This window comes from Narcine bancroftii, chromosome 3 (genome assembly GCF_036971445.1).
Source record: "Narcine bancroftii isolate sNarBan1 chromosome 3, sNarBan1.hap1, whole genome shotgun sequence".
Lineage (NCBI taxonomy): Eukaryota > Metazoa > Chordata > Chondrichthyes > Torpediniformes > Narcinidae > Narcine > Narcine bancroftii.
The window spans coordinates 273,298,117-273,320,287 of NC_091471.1; the positions used below are offsets into that span (position 1 = coordinate 273,298,117).

Genomic DNA, 22,171 nt, shown 5'->3' on the forward strand with positions numbered 1-22,171 from the left:
GTTGCAGCTGGTCAGCACACCTGTGTAGAAATTTGTGAGAGTTTCTGGTGTCATACCTGAAATCTTGGCAAGGGAAAGGGGCTGCAAACCTTCACTCCAAACTCCCGTGGAAGTAGAGGTGCTGATGTGCTTTCTTCATGAAGTCATTAGTGTGTTGGTTCAAGGAAAGATTCTCCAAGATAGTGACTCCCAAGAACTTAAATTTGCTCACCCTCTCCATCTCTAATCCCCCAATGATCACTGGATTGTATACCTCTGGCTTTCCTTTTCTGAAGTCAACAATCCCAAGTTTTGGTGTCATCGACTGCAAGGTTGTTGTTGCACCATTCAGCCAAGTTTTCAATCTCCATCCTGTATGCCGACTCATCCCCTTCCTTTATACAGCCCACTACCGTGGTATCGTTGGCAAATTTGTAGATGGTGTTACCGTTGTACCGATCTACACAGTCGTAGTGTAAAGTGAATAGAACAGGATGCTAAGAACACAGCCCTGTGGTTCTCTGGTACTGATGGAGATTGTGAAGGAGAAGTTCTTACCAATCTTCACTGATTGTGGTCTGGAGGTGAGGAAATCCATGATCCCATTACACAGTGGGGTGTTGAGTCCCAGGTCCTGAAGTTTGCTGATCAGTTGTGAGGGGATGATGGTGTTAAATGTTGAACTGTCGTCGATAGAGCATCTTGATGTATGCATCTTGCTGTCCAGGTGTTCCTGGGCTTTGTATAGAGCCAATAAGATGCATCTGCCATAGACCAGTTACTATGTTAGGTGAACTGGAATGGATCCATATCACCGCTCAGACAGGAGCTGATCTGCTTCATCACCAGCCTTTCAAAACACATTAGCACTGTAGATGTAAGTGCTACTAGTTGATAGTTTTGTTAAGGCAGGTTACCACATTCTTCTTGGGCACCGGTTTGATTGATGCCTGTTTGAAACAGGTGGGTACCACACCCTGCTGGAGTGAGGTATTGAAGATAACTCTGAATGCATTGATAAGTTGGTCAGCACAGATTTTTAATACTTGGCCAGGTACTCTGTCTGGGCTGGATGCTTTCCTCAGATTCGCTCTTCTAAAAGTAGCACGCACATCATCCTGAGATACAGACAGGATGGGGTCTTTAGGGGACATGAGGGTGCGGAGGGGTTGTTCTTTCCTGTTACTGTTGTCAAATCAGGTGTAGAAGGCAGTGAGTTTATCTTGGAGTGAAGCTTTGTCATCTGGTACTTCACTGGGTTTGGTTTTGTAGCAGGTTATGGCATTTAGGCCCTGCCACAGCTGTCGGGTGTCCCTCGTGGTTTCCATTTTCATCCAGAATCTCCACTTCAGCCAGGAGATGGCTTTCCATTGGTCACACCTGCTCCTGCTGCACTGATCTGGATCTCTGGACATCTGCTATTTTGATATTGCTATAAATCCCTGAAGTAGATTATCTTCTACTCTCTGTATAGAATCGAGCAATGTGATTTTATTGAAGCACACAAGATCCTCAGGAGGCTTGACAGAGTATATGCAGCGAAGATATGTCCTCGAAAGGTGGAATCCATTCTAAGACATGGCCTTGAGATTCGGGCTTGCTCAAGAAAGGTGGAGATGGGAACTACCTTCCTCAGAGAGTTGCGGAGGCATAGACAGTTTTATATTCAAAGCTGAGAGAGGTCTTCAGAGAAATGAAGGTTCATGGGAATCAGTTGGAAAAGTGCAATGAAAACCCAGGGGACAACACAACCTGCTTCTATGTTCTTTCCATCCAAAGGGCTGAGACAATGTGTAATAAACAGATCAAATCAAGAACAGGCTGTCTTTAGCAGCTGGTTGGATATGCAGTTGAATCATTGATTAGTGGAACGTAAAATAAGTGGCACATAAATTCTTTCAAAATATCTATCAAACATCGACTTCAAGAAGGTAGAATTTAGATACCAGCAAATTTCATCGCTCTTTGTGGGCTCTTGTTTCATGCACAATCGTTCCTGTCTCTTGACAAACAATTCAAGTCAGTGAAGTCAAAATCATATCACTCACATACATTTCTCACAGGCTCAAGTCTCATACTTGTAAGACTTTTACTCTGGTGAGTTTATCATCTCATTGAAAATTAGATAACGTTAGGGAAAGTTATCACATCACTCTTGCACAACAGCTTTGAATGCTCAGCTAGCTGAAGAGGTTGGAGTATCATCCCCTTGCCCCCCTCTTTTGTTACTCATTAGATGACATTGGAAGGCTTGAAAAAGTGCAATAAATAATCAAAAATGAAACAAAAAGTATTCAAATGCAAAACCAGAAATTACACCAAAGAATTATCCTTGAAAACTGTCTTTTATTTCAACTGTCAGAGCAATCTGTCTGCTTTACTGAAATTTTCAACTCAAACGATACAATCCTCCTGATCTTCCAGGATCTGATTACACTACTTTTCATCCTTGCCATTTTTTCTCAGCTGACAGTCAGACAACGTTCATTCAGTGTATAAGCAAAATGTATTCTTTCATTTTTTTTTTAGTGAAAACTGGTTGAAACGATTCACTGCAGCAAAGCAACACCCACATGTAGTCTCACCATAGAAACCAAGTCAGCGGTTAGTCAGAATGACGTCAAGCCATTCTGGGGCCATCCTTCAGCATTTACATGAAAACGCACACAAAAAAATGTAGCTGTTCATTTTATACTTGGCCTCAGTCACATCTGATTACAGACAGACAAAAAGAAGAGGTTATTTAGATTTATGACTGGTGTGATTTTAAATTGATCCACCAATAAGTCTGTGGCAATTCCTAAATTAGCTTTGACATAACTCATTCCCTAAATTACAACTGGTCAGCACTGTAGATTGAAGAGGTTAATGGTGTTCTGTTATTTAGGCAACTACACATGAAAGTCAGTGATGTAAAAATATCTGCTTCATGACAAAGATCCACTGATCAATGTGATTTGCCTGTTTTGGATTAGTTGAGAAAAACTTGACATCAGAAGCAAAGCTTGTTGTTTCAGGTCTATGTACACTTTTAATGATGGTAAGTATTGTTAATAACTGCCAACATGAAAATTAAATTGGATGGTGTAGATCTCCTTTTTTAGGTTTTAGTTGTTGCATGACAATTAAAAAATATAAACTTTTAAACTTTATTTTTGAACTTTATCTATTGAGTCAAAGAAACATACAGCACAAAAACAGACTCTTCTATCTCACTCCACCCATCTTCATAAATCCCATTTTCCTGCATTAGGCCTTTATCCTTCTACTCCTTTCCTTGATAAGGACCTGTCCAAACACCTTTTAAACATAATTGCATCTGCCTCCAATACCTTCTCTGGCAGTTCATTTCATATACTCACATCCTGTGTGTGAGAACCATCCCTCAGGTGTCCTTCAAATTTCTCCCCTCACATCTTAAAGCTGTGCTTTCTAGTTCTAGATTAAACTGCCCTGGGATAAATAGATTCTATCTGTCCTATCTGTGCATCTTATAATGTTGTAGTCAATTCAAGTTAAGTCAAATTTATTGTCATCTGATTGTATAAGTACAACCCGACAAAATAATGTTCTCCGGTCCTCGGTGCAAACCACACAGACACACAACCAGACATAACATACATACAGAAAAACAACAGATATGCAGGACATGTATTCATATATACAAACCAATAAATGAATGGATAAACATTGTTTTGTAAATATGAGAGTTTTGGATGGTCAGTGCAAGCAGTTCCTTTGGTCGTTCAGCATTCTCACTGCCCGTGAGAAGAAGCTGTTCCTCAAACTGGTGGGGCTGGCTCTGATACTCCTGTATGTCATCCCTGACAGGAGCAGCTGAAAGATACTGTGTTCAGAGTGGAAGGGGTCCTTAATAATTTTGCGCACTCTTCAGACAATGATCCCGGTAGATTGTAATGGCACTGATTTACCGAGTTTATACACAATTATAGAATACATTCACTTATTTATTTCAGCACAAAATGAACTGACTTTCTTTATTCTCTTCAGACACCACACTGCATTCTTCAACTCCCCAAACACCACCCAACCAAACTTACCGTCACACAGGTGATCTTGACACTCTCACTCTCCTCCTCCTGCGTCTAAGATCCATCTCCCGTATGCTGACTGCTTAACTAACCCAGACATGTGCACTATTACTCCAGCATGCCATTTCAGATACATCGTCAGCAGAGACCAGCACGACTCCAGACGCAGGTAAGTACGCTACCGTAACAAGATCAGGTTGATGGGGGTGGGAGACTCCAGTGATCCTCTCTTCCGCTCTTATAATCTTGTAGATTGACCTCTAATCCAGTTCTCTGCAGCAACCATACCACACTTAGATGCAGCTGGCCAGGTCACTCTCGATAGAGCTCCTGTAGAACATTGACAAAATGGTGGCCAGTAGCCTTGCCCAGTTTTCTCAGGAAGTGCAGTCGCTGTTGCACCTTTTGACAAGTGAGGAGATGTGGTATGTTCACAATAGGGCATTAGTTAAGTGAACTCTAAAGAACTAGATGCTCTCCACTCCTTGTAAGGTCACTACTCTGCCTCCTATGAGCCAGTGAGAATAAATCCAGCCTATCCAATGCACCCTGATAACTACAACCCTCCAGTCCAGGAAATATCCTGGTGAATCTCTTCTATAGTCCCCCTATTGCTATTCCTGTGGAATAGGTGAATCTCTTCTATAGTCCCCCTATTGCTATTCCTGTGGAATAGGTGAATCTCTTCTATAGTCCCCCTATTGCTATTCCTGTGGAATAGGTGAATCTCTTCTATAGTCCCCCTATTGCTATTCCTGTGGAATAGGTGAATCTCTTCTATAGTTCCCCTATTGCTATTCCTGTGGAATAGGTGAATCTCTTCTATAGTCCCCCTATTGTTATTCCTGTGGAATAGGTGAATCTCTTCTATAGTCCCCCTATTGCTATTCCTGTGGAATAGGTGAATCTCTTCTATAGTCCCCCTATTCCTGTAGTGTGGTGACAAGTATTGTACACCAAACTCTAAGCATGGTCTCATCAATATTTTGTACAACAGCAATATGATATCCGAACACATATACTCAATGCCCCAGCCTATGAAAACAAGCATATCACTTTCCGAGAGCTAGGGACTTGCAGTCCATGTGTATCCTTGGACATCCTTTTTTGCCATCTACAATTCCACAAGGTTTCATGTCTAAAAACTTACTTATCATACCTACTACATTCTCATCCAAGTCATTTGCAAGTGAGATCCATCACAGAGCACGCAGCCCCAGTTCCAACCCATGCATGTGTGCTACTACTCCCACACAATACCTCAGATACATCGTCAGCAGTAACCACCACTGCTCCCGATGCAGGTAAGTACATGACTGCAACAACCTCTCCAGTTGTTATAGATTTAGAGTCAGAAAAATCGCCCATCCACCTCTGCCTCCTCTCACCCAGCCAAATTTAGGCTCCAGTTTGCTAATGTCCTTATGTCTTAATCTCCTGGACTGGTCTACCTACAGGTCCTTGTCAAACATCTGACTAAAGTCCACGTAAACAACATCTACCACATTGCCCTCTTCACTTTTCTATGTCATCTCCTCAAAAGCTCAATTAGATTTGTGAGACAAGATCTCTGCAAAACTGATTCCTAATCAGTCAAATGATCATAAATCCTGATTCTCAAAACCTTCTCCAACCTCCCTACCTCTGATATAGGGCTCATCATCTTATAGTTTCTAGGCTCATATCTCCTGCTTTTATTCTGTTTAAAATATTTTTATTGTTTAGTAGAGAATGTATGCACATAATCATCTAATAAATGACATAAACCATATCATATACATAAAATAGATAGAATACATAGAATGCAGATTGAAAACGTATTCATAATTCTTTCCCTAACTTAATCTTATCTAAAACATTGAATCTAGGATTGAATTGAACTGACAATTAACACATTCTTCATAGTGTATCTACAGATAATATTGAAAACTCGAGACAAAAATAATTTTCTTTTTAAAGTTAGAAATAAATTTCCCTTATATGAAAAGGGGAATTTATACTTCTCAGGGAAAAAAAATTGCCCTGGGGATATATCCGCCCTCATGTGCTCCAATATTTCTAGCACTTCCTCCTTCCTGACACAGATGTGATCCAGAATATCAGTGTACTTGTCTACATCCTTTTCCTTGATTAATACGGATCACACTCTTGCTTCTGATTCTTTCTATCTGTCTCTCTTTTCTAAAAATTCTCTAATAGTAATCTTTCTTTCCTGCACAGTATTTTCCCTTCTCCACCTGATATGACATTAAATTCATCCATTCCCAATTATACTTCATTCTTGGTTCTTGTGCTGTTAATTTCATCAGCCTGACTGGTTAAGCAGATAAAAGTTGATTTCTTGAATCCTTTTTACTCCCACGGCAATGGTAACAGCTTGCACTACTACCAATTTTCCAGGTAAAAAAATAAAACTTACAGCTTGAACATGTGTTCAATTGAAGACAGACACTGTTGTCAGAGTAAAAGCTAGTCAATTGGATTGATTATTCCTGAAAAGTGTCAGGGAATCACTTCCAATGCCATATTTTGGGACCACAGTGAAGTTGAACAGCCTTGAACAATGAAAAGAAGCAAGGGGATCAAAGTACTAACAGATCTTCTTTCTTCTTTGGCTTGGCTTCGCGGACGAAGATTTATGGAGGGGGTAAAAAGTCCACGTCAGCTGCAGGCTCGTTTGTGGCTGACAAGTCCGATGCGGGACAGGCAGACACGATTGCAGCGGTTGCAAGGGAAAATTGGTTGGTTGGGGTTGGGTGTTGGGTTTTTCCTCCTTTGCCTTTTGTCAGTGAGGTAGGCTCTGCGGTCTTCTTCAAAGGAGGTTGCTGCCCGCCAAACTGTGAGGCGCCAAGATGCACAGTTTGAGGCGTTATCAGCCCACTGGCGGTGGTCAATGTGGCAGGTACCAAGAGATTTCTTTAGGCAGTCCTTGTACCTTTTCTTTGGTGCACCTCTGTCACGGTGGCCAGTGGAGAGCTCGCCATATAACACGATCTTGGGAAGGCGATGGTCCTCCATTCTGGAGACGTGACCCATCCAGCGCAGCTGGATCTTCAGCAGCGTGGACTCGATGCTGTCGACCTCTGCCATCTCGAGTACTTCGACGTTAGGGATGTAAGCGCTCCAATGGATGTTGAGGATGGAGCGGAGACAACGCTGGTGGAAGCGTTCTAGGAGCCGTAGATAAATAGCTGAGAAATGCCCAATAGGCCCATTTATAGCACTATTAAATTAGGAAGTTACCACAGTGGAAAAGATGCCCAAGGCCATGCTCATTTAACAATAAAGAACAACCCATTTGGCCTGAAAGATCTTCTGGAGTGCCTATTGGCCCTTGGGGCTCAGCCCACCCGTTTTATATCACACCATCAGTCTATCGCTGCATTCCATTCTCCCACCTGGATTTACTTGGCATCTCCTTAAATACATAATGCAATTTGCTTTAATTAACAAATCTATGTGGTCGAAAGGAGAGGAGGCAAGAGGGCCTCTGTCTGCATTGATGGGGTGGAGAGAATAGAACTTCCATGTTCCTGGGAATCCTCTTGTAGATATCCTGGACACACCACATTGAGGCAACCGTGAAGAAGGCACAGCAGTGGTTCTACTATCTAAGGTGTCTGAGGAGACTTGGCATGTTGCCGGATTCTTTATCAAACTTCCACAGGTCCACTGAGGAAAATATATTGACTGGTTGCTTCACAGCCTGGTTTGGTAATACAAGAGCCCAGGAATGAAGAAGGCTTCAGGAGGTAGCAAACATAGCCAGGTCCATCACAGGTTCTGACCTCACATTCATTCCAGACATTGATGTGAGGCACTGCGTCAAGAGGGCAGTCAACATCATAAAGGACCCCCATGACCCTGGTCACAACCTCTATTCACTGCTGCCTTCAGGCAGAGGTACAGAAGCATGAAGACCAGCACCTCTAGGTTCAAGGACAGTTTCTTTTCAATAGCTATTAGACTCTTGAACATCACCTAGGTACACCACTCATCGACTGTCTGCACTATTGAAATTCCTTTTTTCCACTTGGACTTATTATGTAACTCATGTATTTTATTGCCTCTTTTAATTTAATTCAATGAGTTTACTATTATTGTTTTATTTTGTAAGTACTTGTCTGGCTGCATGGAGCAAACACGAATTTTGTGCATATGAATATTGTATAATATGTATGGCAATAAATTTAGGATCAAACTCTATCCATTCTTTCTCCTAAATTCAACTTAGATTTATAGGTGAACACTACCATTATGTTCCCACAAGGGTGGAAACATCAAGGGCTGAAATCTACTGGGAACAGCAAGTCTCTTGAGTTTTCTGCTTCCACTGACACTGCCTGTGACATCATGGGCACCACACATCACTCCATCAAGGATGCCTACAAGAGACGGTGTCTGAAGAAAGCAGCCTCTATCCTCAAAAACCCCCATCACCCAGGCCATGCCCTCTTCACTCTACTACCATCATGAAAAAAGTTCAGGTGCCTAAAGATGAGCACTCAGCGGCACAAGGACAGCTTCTTCCCTGCTGCTGCCAGATTCTTGAATGATCAATGAGCCACAGATACTGGCTCACTTTGTCTTTTTCCTGCACTATTTTTATTTATTTTGTAAGGTGGCTTATATAAATGTTTGCACTGAGATGTTGCTGCAAAACAACAAATTTTGTGGCATGTTCATGACAACAAATTCTGATCTGAAGTCTGGATTTGCTTGTTACAAACACTTTAGCAGCAACATTTTGCCCAAAGCCAGCTACGGCCTGAATAATGGAGCACCGCCAAGTAGAGGAGATTCCAGTTGTAAATTCCAAAGGCAATCAGTTCAACAGTGTGCTATGGTTGAAACGACTGTCAAATCACCACGCAACTTGAATGTTTGTTAACAAATATTTTAAAAAATCACTCAAAAGTAATTAAAAATCAAACATGCTGCATAAGATTTTGAGAATCATTCAGAAAACCAGTAAAATCTTAAAACATTTGAAACACATTAAAATATGCATAAATTAAAGCACAAAGAAAGATGAGTCATAATTGAGGTCTGCAAGATTCTGAGAGGCATTGATTGATAAGGTGGACACCAAGCACCTTTTTTTCCCAGGGTAGGAATAGCAAACACCAGGGGACATCATTGTAAGATGAAGGGAGGAAAATTTAGGGGAGACATCATGGGAATATTTTACACGGTTACAGATGCATGGATTGCCCTGACAATGATGGTGCCGGAGGCCAAAACATTAGGGGCATTTGAGAGACTTTTTGGTAGGCACATGGATGAAAGAAAGACAAAGGTTTACGAGGTAAGAAGGGTTTAGTAATTTTTTTGGTAGGAATATATAACATCAAGGGCCTAAAGACTTATACTGTCCTGTAGAGTTCGATATTCTATGTTCTAAAATTTAAAACAAAAATGTACTATTTTTTCTTGTGGTTGTTTCTCTCCTTCATGCTGAATGGGGTCACTTGACATGTATTGAGTTGAGCCTGGTGTGTGTTAAATGGCAGATTTCCCAGCATCACTGTTTGGAAGGTACAAGGTGTCGCTTGAGAAGTCCAGAGCGGTTAGCGACATCTTAGGAATTTGCAAGGAATCTGAAACTACCCATCAATTAAATTGAACAATGTCTGCCAATTTCATAATTTTTAAAATTCCTATTTGCTGCATCAATTCCCCCACCCCCAACCCCCTGAGAGAAACAAATACAACGTGGCAAGAAAACCTAGTCATGCTAAGTTAATGAGCAAAACTATGGCAGATGGGAAACAATGCAGAATATTATGAGTAGATGTCATTGAAAGATGGAGTATTTTTTAGTAGTAAGAGATTGAAAGATATTAGTGTTTTCAGGGACCTAACTGCTTGCTGTACTTCCATGTTGACTGTACAAAAAAAATACATAAAGTTAACATGTAAGCACAGCGAACATTTAGAAAGGCAGACAGTATTGTTGGCCTTGGTTATAAGAGGCTCTGAGTACAAGAGCAGGATCATCTTGCTCAAGTTACAGAGAATAGACCTTATCTGTGATATTGTTTCCATGTCCTGTAACTTAAGAAAAAAAAACTCTGGTGAAGGTTCACATATGGATTTCTGGAATAGGTGGCTTTCCATATAAGAAGGGAATCCACTGACTGACATGATCTCTTGAATTTGAAAGAAAAAGACATAATCTCTTGAATTTGAAATACATAAAATTCTTGTGTAGGTTCTGAGAGGTGGGGCAAGGATAATATTTCTTCTGGGAGTTTTGTCCAGAATTTGGGCTCACCATCTGAAAATATAGGGCCAGCCATTCCATACTGAGGGAAGAGAAAATTTCTTCACTCAGAGGGCAGCTCTGAGGAGGCTCAGCAAATGACTGTATCCCACTCAGGGATGTGAAGATGTGTAATGTGCAGGGAAGATTATGGAGATAATGCAGGAAGGTGGTACTTAGGTGAAAGAAAGACTGGTCCCAGTGCTTAGGGCAGTGCTAGGGCAATGACTTACTCCTATTTCTCTCTCTTGAGCTCCACCATTAGCACATTATGACTGTAGTGCAACTAGGATCTACTCAAGTTGCGCTGCAACAACTCAAAATGTCTTCTTCAACACAATATCTCAAACCTTCAGTTCGATCAGCTGGAAGGACAAGGCAGCAAGTGCAAACTCGTCAGCACAAAATGAAAGAAAGCATTAGGAGATGTTTTAGGTAGGGTTGAATTTATCCAACTTTCTTGCGCGCCACTTTTCCAGGAAGCGGAATAGCAAGTTTTTCCAGTCTGAGTGTGGCAACGACTTTTCTGGCAGCCTCAGAAACTGCGAATGGATCTTCAGTCTTGGCAGCTTCCATGTAGACCTTTGGTTTAGCAAGGGCTTGAATTCTTTCAGTAGCTGAGTAGATTAATACAGCTTCTGCTATTGGTTCCTCCAATTATTTACTGAGAATGTAGCCTTGCATAGTCTCCTTTCGGCTCTAGAGTGAAGCCATGGGTAAAATGTAAGAACAAGCGAGAAACTAGGTGGACATTTTCTTTCAAAATATTAATCAATTGTTAAACTAGTTTAATATTTTATATTTGTCAGGAATATATATTCAGAAATTCCTTGTTGTGCCATAATTTGACTAAATTACCCAGAATCTAATTGCTGAAAGGCTAATAATTTCCAAATTGCATCTGCCCATCAGTATCTTTGGGGAGTTCTCTATAGGGGTGCTCTGTCTCGGGCCCAGAATGCAAGCTACTGTCCAATCAGGAACTTCTCAAAACCAGCAACTGAAATCCTTTTAAATGGATTTCCACCAATCCTCATGCATGCAAATTAAATATAAAAAATTAGTCTTCTATTGGTAACCAGCATGTCTACGATCCATCAGAAATAACTTTCATTTCCTCAGTTAAGTGAATGAATGAGCATAATGAACTTATGCGTCAGCTGCTATGCATACTTCTGGTACATCTTGCTCTTACTTGCTAATTTCCGAATCCTCTCAGTTGGAGAATAGGTCCTTGTTGCTTCACTTATCTCATTGTCCCAGTAGGGGTAGTCCCAGAGGTAGGAAACCTTCACAAGTGGATCAGCATGCCTTTTGTGTTGGGCAAGAAGATCTGTTCGAGGCGAGCTTGCAACAGTTAGGGCAGCCTCAGTGATCTGGTTTGAAAATTGCAGAGATGAGATGAGAATTGAATGGCCCTGAATTTATCTAGCAACTTTCACGAGAACTTTTATTGAAACAGCATTTTATCAGAGCTGGAGTGTAATCTAACAAAATTTGACATCAAGCCACAAAGAAGGGTAGATAAGGGCGGTGGGGGTTAGTGTAGCAGTTAGTGCAACACTGTCACTGTGCCAGTGACCAGGGTTTGATCTGGAACTCTATGTAAGGAGTTAGTATGTCCTCTACATGTCTTTGTGGGTTTCGTCCAGGTGCTCTTGATTTTCTCCCACCCTTCAAAACCCACTGAGTTGTAGGACAATAGGGTTTAATTGGGTGGCACAGCCTCAAGGGCCAAAAGAGCCTGCTACTGTGCTGTATGTCTAAGAGGTAGGTTTTAATGGAGGAAGTATAGATTTTGAGGAAGAGAAATATGGAGGGACTTCTGGAATTTAGAGAAAGGGCTGAGGCCAATGGTGGTGTGTTTAAACCCTAGGATTATCAGTAAGGCAGAAATGGAAGGGTGCAGATATTTTGGAGCGTCATCCCCACTCTCCATTCTCCTGGGATCTGAATAAGGTTCTCCTTCAGAGTTCTGATGCTTTTCAACTTGAGTTTCCCTACCCACAGATGTGGTATGACATGCTGAGTGTATCCAGCTTTCTTGTTTTCATTTTAGATTTTCACCATCTGCAGATCTTTTGACCTTCACCAAAGGTTATTGGGCAAAGAGGTAGAAATGGATGAATTTGAAAAGTGACACTTTTAAACCTGAATAATATTTAATTGGGGACCAACATAGATTAAGAAGCGCAATAATGCTTGATGGAAGTTAAGGCACAGGCAGTTTGGATAATGTATTTATAGGGTGTTGTTCCAGCCAAGAATCCAATGTATGGGTGAAGATTAAAGGAGACAAGGCCATGGATGAGGGTATGGAAGATGAAGTGAGATGGAGCAGATGTGGGCAATGCTGCAGAGATGGAAGTAGATACTGTAAATGGAAGGATAAGTATGAAATGGCAATGTCGTCAATGGAATTTCAGTAGCTTGATGGACCTGTGGCACTGGAGCACTGGACTGGGAAAAGTCACATGAATCCAAAGCATTAAGAAGGCACAAAATGGCAATTAAGTTCACAGTCTGTGGAATGTATTATTTTCATTCATGCATCAATTATGGATTTGAATTTTCATTTGCTGTTTAAGTGTTTGAGATCATGTAAAGTGAAAACCAAAAGATGCTGACAGAGGACAATGTAAAAGAAGAAGGTAGAATGAGGGCATTATTGGTGAACAAGGGGGTGCAGTGGAAGCTTCAAGGTTTCTTGGCTGGAGCTTACAAATTTTTTACATGCAGGATGAATGTGGTCCCTTAACAGGTAAAGCCTGAGTTTAACCTTGACTGAAGATTGCCCTAACCTGCCCTTTCCCCAGGGCACAATGGTGAATTTCGACTGATGGTGCCCATTTGAAGGGTGATTCATTCATTCAGAGGCAAAATTCACTCAAGCCTGTATCTCCTACAGAGGCTACTCTTAATTTACCAAATGATACTAAATTGAGTGGTACAATGACAAGGCCAAAGAACTACCATTTCACAACACCAGGCACCCAGGTTTAATCTTGACCTCAATGATGCATGTGCGTATTTTCCTTGTGACCATGTGTTTCCTTCAGGAGCTCCAGTTTCTTCCCACATCCCAAAGAAGTGTTGGTTAGTAAGTTAATTGGCAACTATAAATTGCCCCTTGTAAAAATGGGTGGCAGAATTTTGGGAAGGAACCTGGGGAGAATGGATTACAAAGGCAATAGAAATATGGAAATTGAATTTAGTAATGGGAGACAGAGAATGGAAATGAAGGATTGTTTTGTACTGGATGAAGGTAAACAGTGGAATTTCTCAGGGGTCAGTACTAGAACCACAACTTTGTGTATATATTAATGGTTTGGACTTGAATTCACTGTTGCCAAATAGCAGATGGAAAAACATTTGGAGGCTTCGTTAATGTAATCAGAAAAGTAGTGTCGTGGTCACGTACTTAACTTCGTCAGGAGGAGGAGACTGAGAGGGTCGGGATCACCGTGTGGCAGTGAGCTGATGAGAAGGTCAGAGGAGTATAGGTGGATGATGTGTGGGGAGTTTAAGAATGCAATGTTGTGTATAGTGAATGATAAAAGAAAGCCAACTTCATGGTATGCTGAAAGTGAGTGTATTCTTTATTTGTTTGTAAGCTGTGGTAAATCAGTGCCATTACAGTAGACTTGATGGGCTAGTGGAATGGGCAAATAGATGGCAGATGACACCTAATGCTAAGAAATACGAAGAGTTCTGCTTTGTCAGAAAAATGAGGAGAGACAATTATAAAATGATGAGTATGGCAAAAGTTCAAACTGTAGTTCAGGAATGGAGGATCAGTGCTGCTCAGAACTCACGGGAGTGCTACAGCACATTTCATTTTGTGATCAAAACGTTTGAAACTGAATTGAAGGCAAAATCTCTCCAAACACTTTCCATTATTCTACATGCAATTCATAACGTCTTCTCACCAATTTGTTCATGCCAGACAAGTACACGGCTTATTACTTCCTTTTAATATTTAAAAAAAGATTTTAGACAGACAGCACAGTAACAGGCCATTTTGGCCCACGTGTCCATGCCGCCAAATTTACACTCAATTAACCTATTCCCCCAGTACAGTGTGAATGGTGGGAGGAAACCTGCTGAGTTCCTCCAGCTTTGTGTTTTTACCTCAACCATGGTGTCTGCAGGTTTTTGTGTTTTACTGCTGCTATTACTCTATGGTCGGACGAAAATGTATACAAATAATCTTTAATAAAATCTGGAATTTGGACTTTAATTACATGTGAATTGCTTGATTACAAATTGAAAGGTTTAGTGCACAGGGGCAAAGGAAAATAAGTGTCTGTCCCAAACATTGTGGACAGGACTGTAATTGGCCTTTTTGCCCTATTGTCATAATTTCTTCTTCAAAGCCTTTGAAATATTTGTTTCCAACTGTATAAATGCCAGATAGTATTGGTCATTCCTCGGTAAACTTCCTTTTCCTTAAGTTGCTGATTTGCCATGTCGATAGCATATTCTGGACAACATGGTAGAGGGTTTTGCTTTGTCTCATTTTTCCTGCACAACAAACAATGAGATTCTGTTTTCTCCATCTGATCCAAAGTTTGTCTCTTTGGTTGGGTTCTGGAATTTTCTTATGTCCACTGCACTCAGTAGTACTTTTCATTCCTTCAGACAGGAATTTCTTGATAAAGTGATGACAAACTGATGATAGGTCACTGATGTGGACAGAGTGAAGGTGCTCAGTGAAGCGACCTCCCAGACTGCGTTCAGTCTCTCCGATGTCGAGAAGACCACAACGGGAGCACTGGATGCAGTAGTTAACTCCCACAGATACACAAGTAAAATTGTTGCTTCACTTGAAAAGACTGTTCCTAATCCAGAAATCTTACTTTGTGTTTTTCCTTGCTTTCCCTCCTTTTCTCCATGTAATTGAATACTCCAGATATGGATGGGCCGAAATTTATAATCGGTATGTGATGAGGAAGCAAGGTGAATGATGGAATACAATTTGGAAAACATGAGGTTATGCTCTTTGGTAGAAATAACAGAAGTGCCGAGTATTTACCGGATGGCTGTTCACTGGAATCTAGGTGTCCTTCCACAGAAGTTACTGAAAGCTTCATGCTGGTTCATCAGGCAACAAAGAATGCACTGGTTTATTGGTCTTCATTACCAAGAGTGAAGAAGTTTTGCTACAATTATATGTAACCTTGGTGAGATTGCACCTGGAATATAATGTACAACTTTGGACTCCTGGTGTGATAAGGGATATACTTAGTGCAGAGAGAAAGTATCAAAGTATCAAAACTGGTTGCTGGGATGACGTGTTTGTCATAGGAGAGATTGAGTAGGCTCAATGAAGGCTAACCTCATTGAACTCTCTTTTTGAGAGTTTTGAGGATCTAAAACAAGGATTCATAGTCTAGAGATAAAAGGAAGGTCATTTAGAACAGAAAGAAGGAGAAATCTCCCTACTCAGAAGATGATGAATCCTTGGAACTCTATCCCTGAGGGTGTGGAGGCTCACTCAATGAATGGATTTGTCAACATGTACAGTACAGATGGGTACTTGATGGCTGTCTTTGAGATGGTGGAGCCAAGGGACTGTTTCTCAGCTGTAGGACTCAATGATGCTGTGCAGACATTAATAGGATTCTAGATATTAAAAGAGCCAAAGGATATGTGGCTAGGCCATGGAAACAGTGTAGTTCTAGCAGATCAGCCATCAACTTGTTTATGTTAAGATGACTTGAGGGGCCAAATAAAATCAAAACCTCTTGCACTTTTTTCCCATATCTTTATGTTAATGGATTTTCCTTAGAATGGGGAAGGGGTTTTATGATGAGAAGCAAAGCTCGGAGAGAGGGGGTGGGGGAGGGGGTGTGGAAACAAAACCAGAAAGGAAGGTTGACAATAAGGGAGAGAACAGGAGGAAACAAAAATGACAAAAGTCATGATAAAGTGGGGTGGAACAGATTGATAAAGACATTAGCGAATAACAAGATTGGACTGGAGGGGCATAAGGAGAAGGACATGAATAAATATGTGAAATTACCAACAGTAAGTAGCAAATAAAACACTACTAATGGTGGGGATGTAAGATTCAAAGGCTGGAATCCTGAAGATGGGTGGTGTTTATGCACAATAAAAAAGAACCTGGTGCAACTGCAGATCTGCCGACAATCTGTGAACAATGTTCAGAGCCATGGAGGAGTTCAACACTGAAGAGATTGTGATATAGCATTATGCTATTGGTAATATTTAGGTTAAAATATGTATTTTAATAGTAAAGGGATTTTGTGGGTTTGTAAACAGGGAAAAAGCACAAACCCAGAGAACATTATATCATTTTAAAGCGGTCGCAGAGACTCCATCAATTGGGAGATGAAATTCATCATTGTTCAGTTGAAAGCTGTAAACAGTCATAAAAGCCTTACGATTGTTCGCCTTACAAAATTTAAGACAATTAATGTTTGTGAAAGAGAAGCACCTGTGAAAACAGAAGACCTTTTTCTTGTTGACTTATCTTTTTGAAGAATATTAAATATAAGAGATATATATCAGTGATGTCATGTCCTGTGATATGGACAAGAAGGCATCTTTAATTTTATACTAGTTTCATCTGAAGTCAGAGATGCAGTAACCTTCCCTTTGACAGGGAAGGGACACAGAATCAACGTGGCTTTAGGAAAAGGTGGCCACTTAACTGCTTCCCTTGGTCAAGAGAGAGCAGTGCCACTGTAATCATTTGTAATGGTCAGTTCCGACGGGGCGTGGCAAGATGGCGTAAGGATCAGACGTGCCTTCCAGTCCTCTCCTGACTCTATCTTATTGTTTTGTCTAGAAATGCCGGTTAAAATTCTTTAAAAGTTTAGATAACTTCAGTACTGGTAATTTAACTTCTGATGGTACAATTGGTGAAAAAGAGCAAAAAAAAACGACAACAGATCATCAAAAAACTACATTTTCCAAAAGTTCAAGTTTTGGAGCCTACCTGTAGAAAAGACACCGGGACTCAGCGTGAAATGGATCCCAGGAGAGAGGTACAGTGTTCGGATGCAGAGCTCTATGTTACATCGGTAGAGCCCCCTAAAGAGGGCGCCAAACAGCCTTTAGAACAAAGAGTTACTCAGGTTCGCACATGCGCAGTAGCATCTGACGGCAATGTTATGAATGAACCGCTTGTAGTATCATCAGCTTAAGTATTACCAGCTGAAACACCGGCTGGGGAAAGGCATCTGTCATCTGTAGCGGAGGCGCTGCAAACTGCACCTCTTGAGATAGAAGAACCTATACAACTTGATGTACTGGGAGAACTTAATACATTATGGACTGGGGAAAACCCCGGCCAGCGTCCTCCAGTCACTGCTGGAGAGGCTGTGGCTGGGGTTTCCACACGCAGTCATACTACAAGGAAGGCAACCAGAATGAAAGAAGGAACAGAAGATCCTTTGGTTATGCAGAAGAAGCAGGAATCTGTTGAGCCAGAATCTCTTCCAATTGAAAAGATTCTTGTGAATCTTGAATCTAAATTATCTTATACAATGCAGGGATTATCCAAGATTATGACTGAACTTGGTACTAGGTTTAATACCCTGGTGAAAATACATTCTCAACAGATGGCTGAGTTTGGAGCTTTTAAGCTTGAAGTGAGAGATAAATTTAATTCGTGTGAAGAAGATATAGACGAAATACGGGATCAAGTTCTTGATGTGACCAAAATGGTTGAAGACTTACAAACTCAAAATAAAAATTTGGTGAAAAAGATTGATTATTTGGAAAACCAATCCAGACGGAACAATATAAAGATTATTGGTTTGCCGGAAGGTATGGAGGGACCAGACCCAAGAAAATTTTTTGCTGAATGGATTCCGCAGGTGCTGGGTCAAGAACATTTCTCGGAAGGTATAATACTGGAACGTGCTCACAGAGCTATTAGAAATGCACAACAGAGAAAATCACCCTTGATGATTCAAAATAATTGAGTTTTCTTCTATGCGGATTTGAGTCAAGAGGTTATGTTCCAACGACGAGAATTCAACCCTGCTAAAGAGTTGTTGTGGAAGAAAGGTTATAAGGGAACCTTTAGATATCCAGCTGTTTTGAAGGTATTTCAAGATGGTTACCAACCAAAGTTCTTTGATTCTCCAAAGGAAGCTATAGCATTTGCTCAAGAGCTATAGCATTTGCTCAAGAGCTATCTCTCAGTTTCAACAGAGATATAGTCCGCCGCGATCTCCAAGGAGACAAGAGATGGAAGAAAAGAGCCGTGCTCCAAGAAGGAATGGTCGTAATGGTGACTCGGCAGTTGGAACTGATTAAAAGAAGAGTTGTCCTTTTTTTTTTCTAATGCTTTTTTTAAAAAAAAAGGGATATTAAATAATGATGATATTAGTTTAAGATGAAGTGAGAGTTGGGGGAGAGAACTGGATAGGCACTATTTTCTGAAAGTCATCTGCTACGTGTGAGTTATCTCACACCAATTTTTTTTTGGGAGTTACCGCATTGCGCGGTTTAGACAGGAGGGGGTATTTTTATCCTTCTACCAATTTTTTTTCTTTTTTTTTGTATTATTAGATTAAAGTGTGAAGGGGTTTTTTTTTGTTTAAATAATAAAAATTTTTTTTTCCTTTTTTTTCTCTTTTTTCTTTTTTTTCTTTTTTTGATCGTATTAAGAGAGGGTAAGGGGGTAAGAGTTGTTTTTTTTTCTAACTGTTGTAAGACATGTCAAAATTTAAATTTGCTTCTCTTAATGTTCAGGGTTTGAATAATCCTATAAAGCGTAAGAAAGTACTTGCTTATTTAAAAAAATTTAAAGTAGATGTGGCCTCTTTACAGGAAACTCATTTGACAGATAAAGAACATTTGAAACTTAAGCGGGACTGGGTTGGACAAGTCTTCTATTCTTCATTTAATTCAAATGCAAAAGGAGTTGCGGTTTTGGTACATAAGAATTTATCGTTTCAATTGCAAGACGAGGAGAAAAATGGAGGAAGACTACTTAAGTTGAATTGTATGATCTCTAATGAAGCCTGGACTTTGATTGATGTTTATGCTCCAAATGTTGAAGACACTGCTTTTATTACAGAAATATCTTTATTATTGGGACAAGCTAATTCCAATGTGATGATTGGGGGGGATTTAAATATGGTATTAGAACCGTTATTGGATAAGTATCCAAAGGTAATTAAGAAATCTAAGATGGCGATACATATGGCTAACATGATGAAAGATTTGGATTTAGTTGATATTTGGCGTAGATTTAATCCTACACAGAAAGACTTTTCTTTTTATTCTTCTCGACATAATTCTTTTTCAAGACTTGATTATTTTTTAATTTCGGCACATTTTCAGGATAAGGTTATATCTATGGATTATAAGGCAAGGTTAGTCTCGGACCATTCATTGTTATTACTGGAATATCAAAGTTCTCAAGTTACACAACATACTTTAAGATGGAGATTTAATACTATGTTACTACAAAAGCCAGAATTTATTGTTTATTTGAGAAAACAAATTGAGGATTTCATTGCTAATAATGTTCACTCTGTTTCTGATCAGTTTGTTTTGTGGGACGCAATGAAAGCTTTTTTAACGAGGTCAAATTATCAGTTATGCATCCAAACTGAAGAAAGAGAGAATTAGAGAAACTGAGGATTTGGAGAAGAAAATAACAATCTGTGAAAAAGAATTTCAAAAGAAAGCTACTGAATTCCAAAAGATCCAATTAACTAATTTAAAGTTGAAGTATAATAAGTTACAGTCATATCGATTTGAATGTCTGTTGAATCGTTCAAAAAATAAATTTTATGAATGGGGTGAGAAAGCTCATAAAGTATTAGCTTGGCAATTAAAAAAAAGAACAGTTATCTAGGATTATACCAGCTATTAGAAATAAATCGGGTATTACTTTTAGTCAAAAAGAAATTAACGATGAATTTTGTAATTTTTACAAAAAACTTTATTTGACTGAATGTAAAGAGATAAAAGAAGATGCAATAAACTCTTTTTTGAAAAATATTAATTTGCCATAGTTATCTCAAGAAGATAGACAAGAGTTAGATAAACCTTTTACGGATAGTGAAATTGAAGTGGCTATAAAAGATATGCCAAATGGAAAAGCGCCTGGTGGAGATGGTTTTTCTATTGAGTTTTACAAGACTTTTTATGTTGATATATCTTCCTTATTTAAGAATGTAATACAACAACTTTATGATACTTTTCAATTACCTGAGTCCTGTTCTAATGCTATAATTACAGTTATACCAAAAAAAGATAGAGATCCCTTACAGGTAGCTTCTTACCATCCTATATCTTTGTTAAATTTAGACTATAAAATAGTGGCTAAAGTTATGGCTAATAGGTTGGCTCAGTATTTATCAAAGATAATACATCGTGATCAAACAGGTTTTATATAAAAAAGGTATGCTTTGGATAATATTCTACGATTAATTACTTTGATAAATAGATCTAAATCTCAGAAGAATTATCCAATAGTGGTTTCATTGGATGCAGAAAAGGCATTCGATAGAGTAGAATGGAAGTTTTTATTTAAAGTACTTGAAAAGTTTTCGTTTGGTCTCTCATTTATTGGTATGATTAGGGCTCTGTATAATGGTCTGAAAGCTAGAGTTGTTACTAATGGTTTGCTTTCAGAATCCTTTAATTTAACAAGATCTACTAGACAAGGATATCCATTATCACCCGCCTTGTTTGCTTTAGTTATTGAACCTCTAGCACAATTAATACATCAGAATGATAGTATCAAAGGTATGAGAGTCTTGAATGAAGATTATAAAATAAACTTATTTGCGGATGACGTTTTGCTGTATTTGGTGGATCCTGATGTTTCTCTGCCAGCACTTCAAGATTCCTTAGAGATTTATGGTCAATTATCTGGTTATAAGGTTAATTGGACTAAAAGTGAAATTTTATCAATTAGTAAAGATGATTATTCAATGTTTAGAAATATTACGAATTTGAAGTGGACGAAACAAATTAAATATTTGGGAATTAATGTTAATACTGACTACCAAAATTTATATTCACTTAATTATCTTCCTTTAATGAAGAAGATTAAGGCAGATTCAGTTAAATGGAAAGATTTACCTTTGGGTTTATTAGGAAGAATTAATACTATAAAAATGAATATTTTTCCTCGTATACAATATTTATTTCAATCAATTCCTTGTTGTTTACAAAAAAGATTTTTTAAGGATTTTTAAGTAATTATGGATTTTTTGTGGAAAGGAAAATTTCCTAGGGTGGCGTTGAAAAAGTTGATGTGGGATTTTCAATTTGGAGGGTTACGGCTACCTAACTTTCAATTTTATTATGAAGCAGCTCAATTTAGATTTCTTAGCGCATTAATGGCCACACAAGATATGCCTAGTTGGGCACAGATAGAATTGGCAGTTATTTTTGAAAAATGTTTGAATGAATTTTTATTTTGATGGAATAAAAATTTGTTACAAACTTATGATGTACCAATATTGAAACATTTAATGAATTTATGGACAAGTAAATTACATAAAATGGGATTGAAAAATAAGTGGTCGGGAAGATTACCATTATATAATAATCAACTTGTTCCTTTCACGGTATCTAATACTATTTTGAAACAATGGGAGGAGAAAGGAATACATAATTTATCTGACTGTTTTTTAGAAGGTCATTTTTGTTCTTTTGTAGAATTGCAAAAGAGATTTGATATAAGTGGTTATTCTATATTTGTGTATTATCAGTTAAGATCTTTTGTAAAACAGGTATGCGGTCAACAAATGAATTTACTGTCTGAAACTGATTTTGAGAAATATGTGCTCTCATTTCCAAAAATATCAGGTTTGTATTGTATTTTGTTGGAAAGTGAAAGTAAAATAGATTGGGATAAAGATAAAATGAAATT

At 39.2% G+C, this 22,171-nt stretch overlaps 1 protein-coding gene across 4 annotated transcripts in view; it reads right to left on the reverse strand.

Moving 5' to 3' along the window:
* The window catches only part of LOC138758777 (sperm microtubule associated protein 2-like), a 95,990-nt gene that overhangs the window by 31,805 nt on the left and 42,014 nt on the right, over positions 1–22,171 (reverse strand). For 2 of the 4 annotated variants that reach the window (XM_069928161.1, XM_069928159.1), the window contains 2 exons: positions 11,492–11,672; positions 10,722–10,995 (listed from right to left, as the gene is read on the reverse strand). The exons of 1 other annotated variant lie outside the window; for it this stretch is intronic. In XM_069928161.1, the coding sequence (XP_069784262.1) occupies positions 10,958–10,995; positions 11,492–11,672 (219 nt within the window). In that variant the 3' untranslated portion in view covers positions 10,722–10,957. Of the gene's footprint in view, positions 1–10,721; positions 10,996–11,491; positions 11,673–22,171 lie in introns of those variants that run through there. One more of the 4 variants, XM_069928162.1, reaches the window with a different exon arrangement.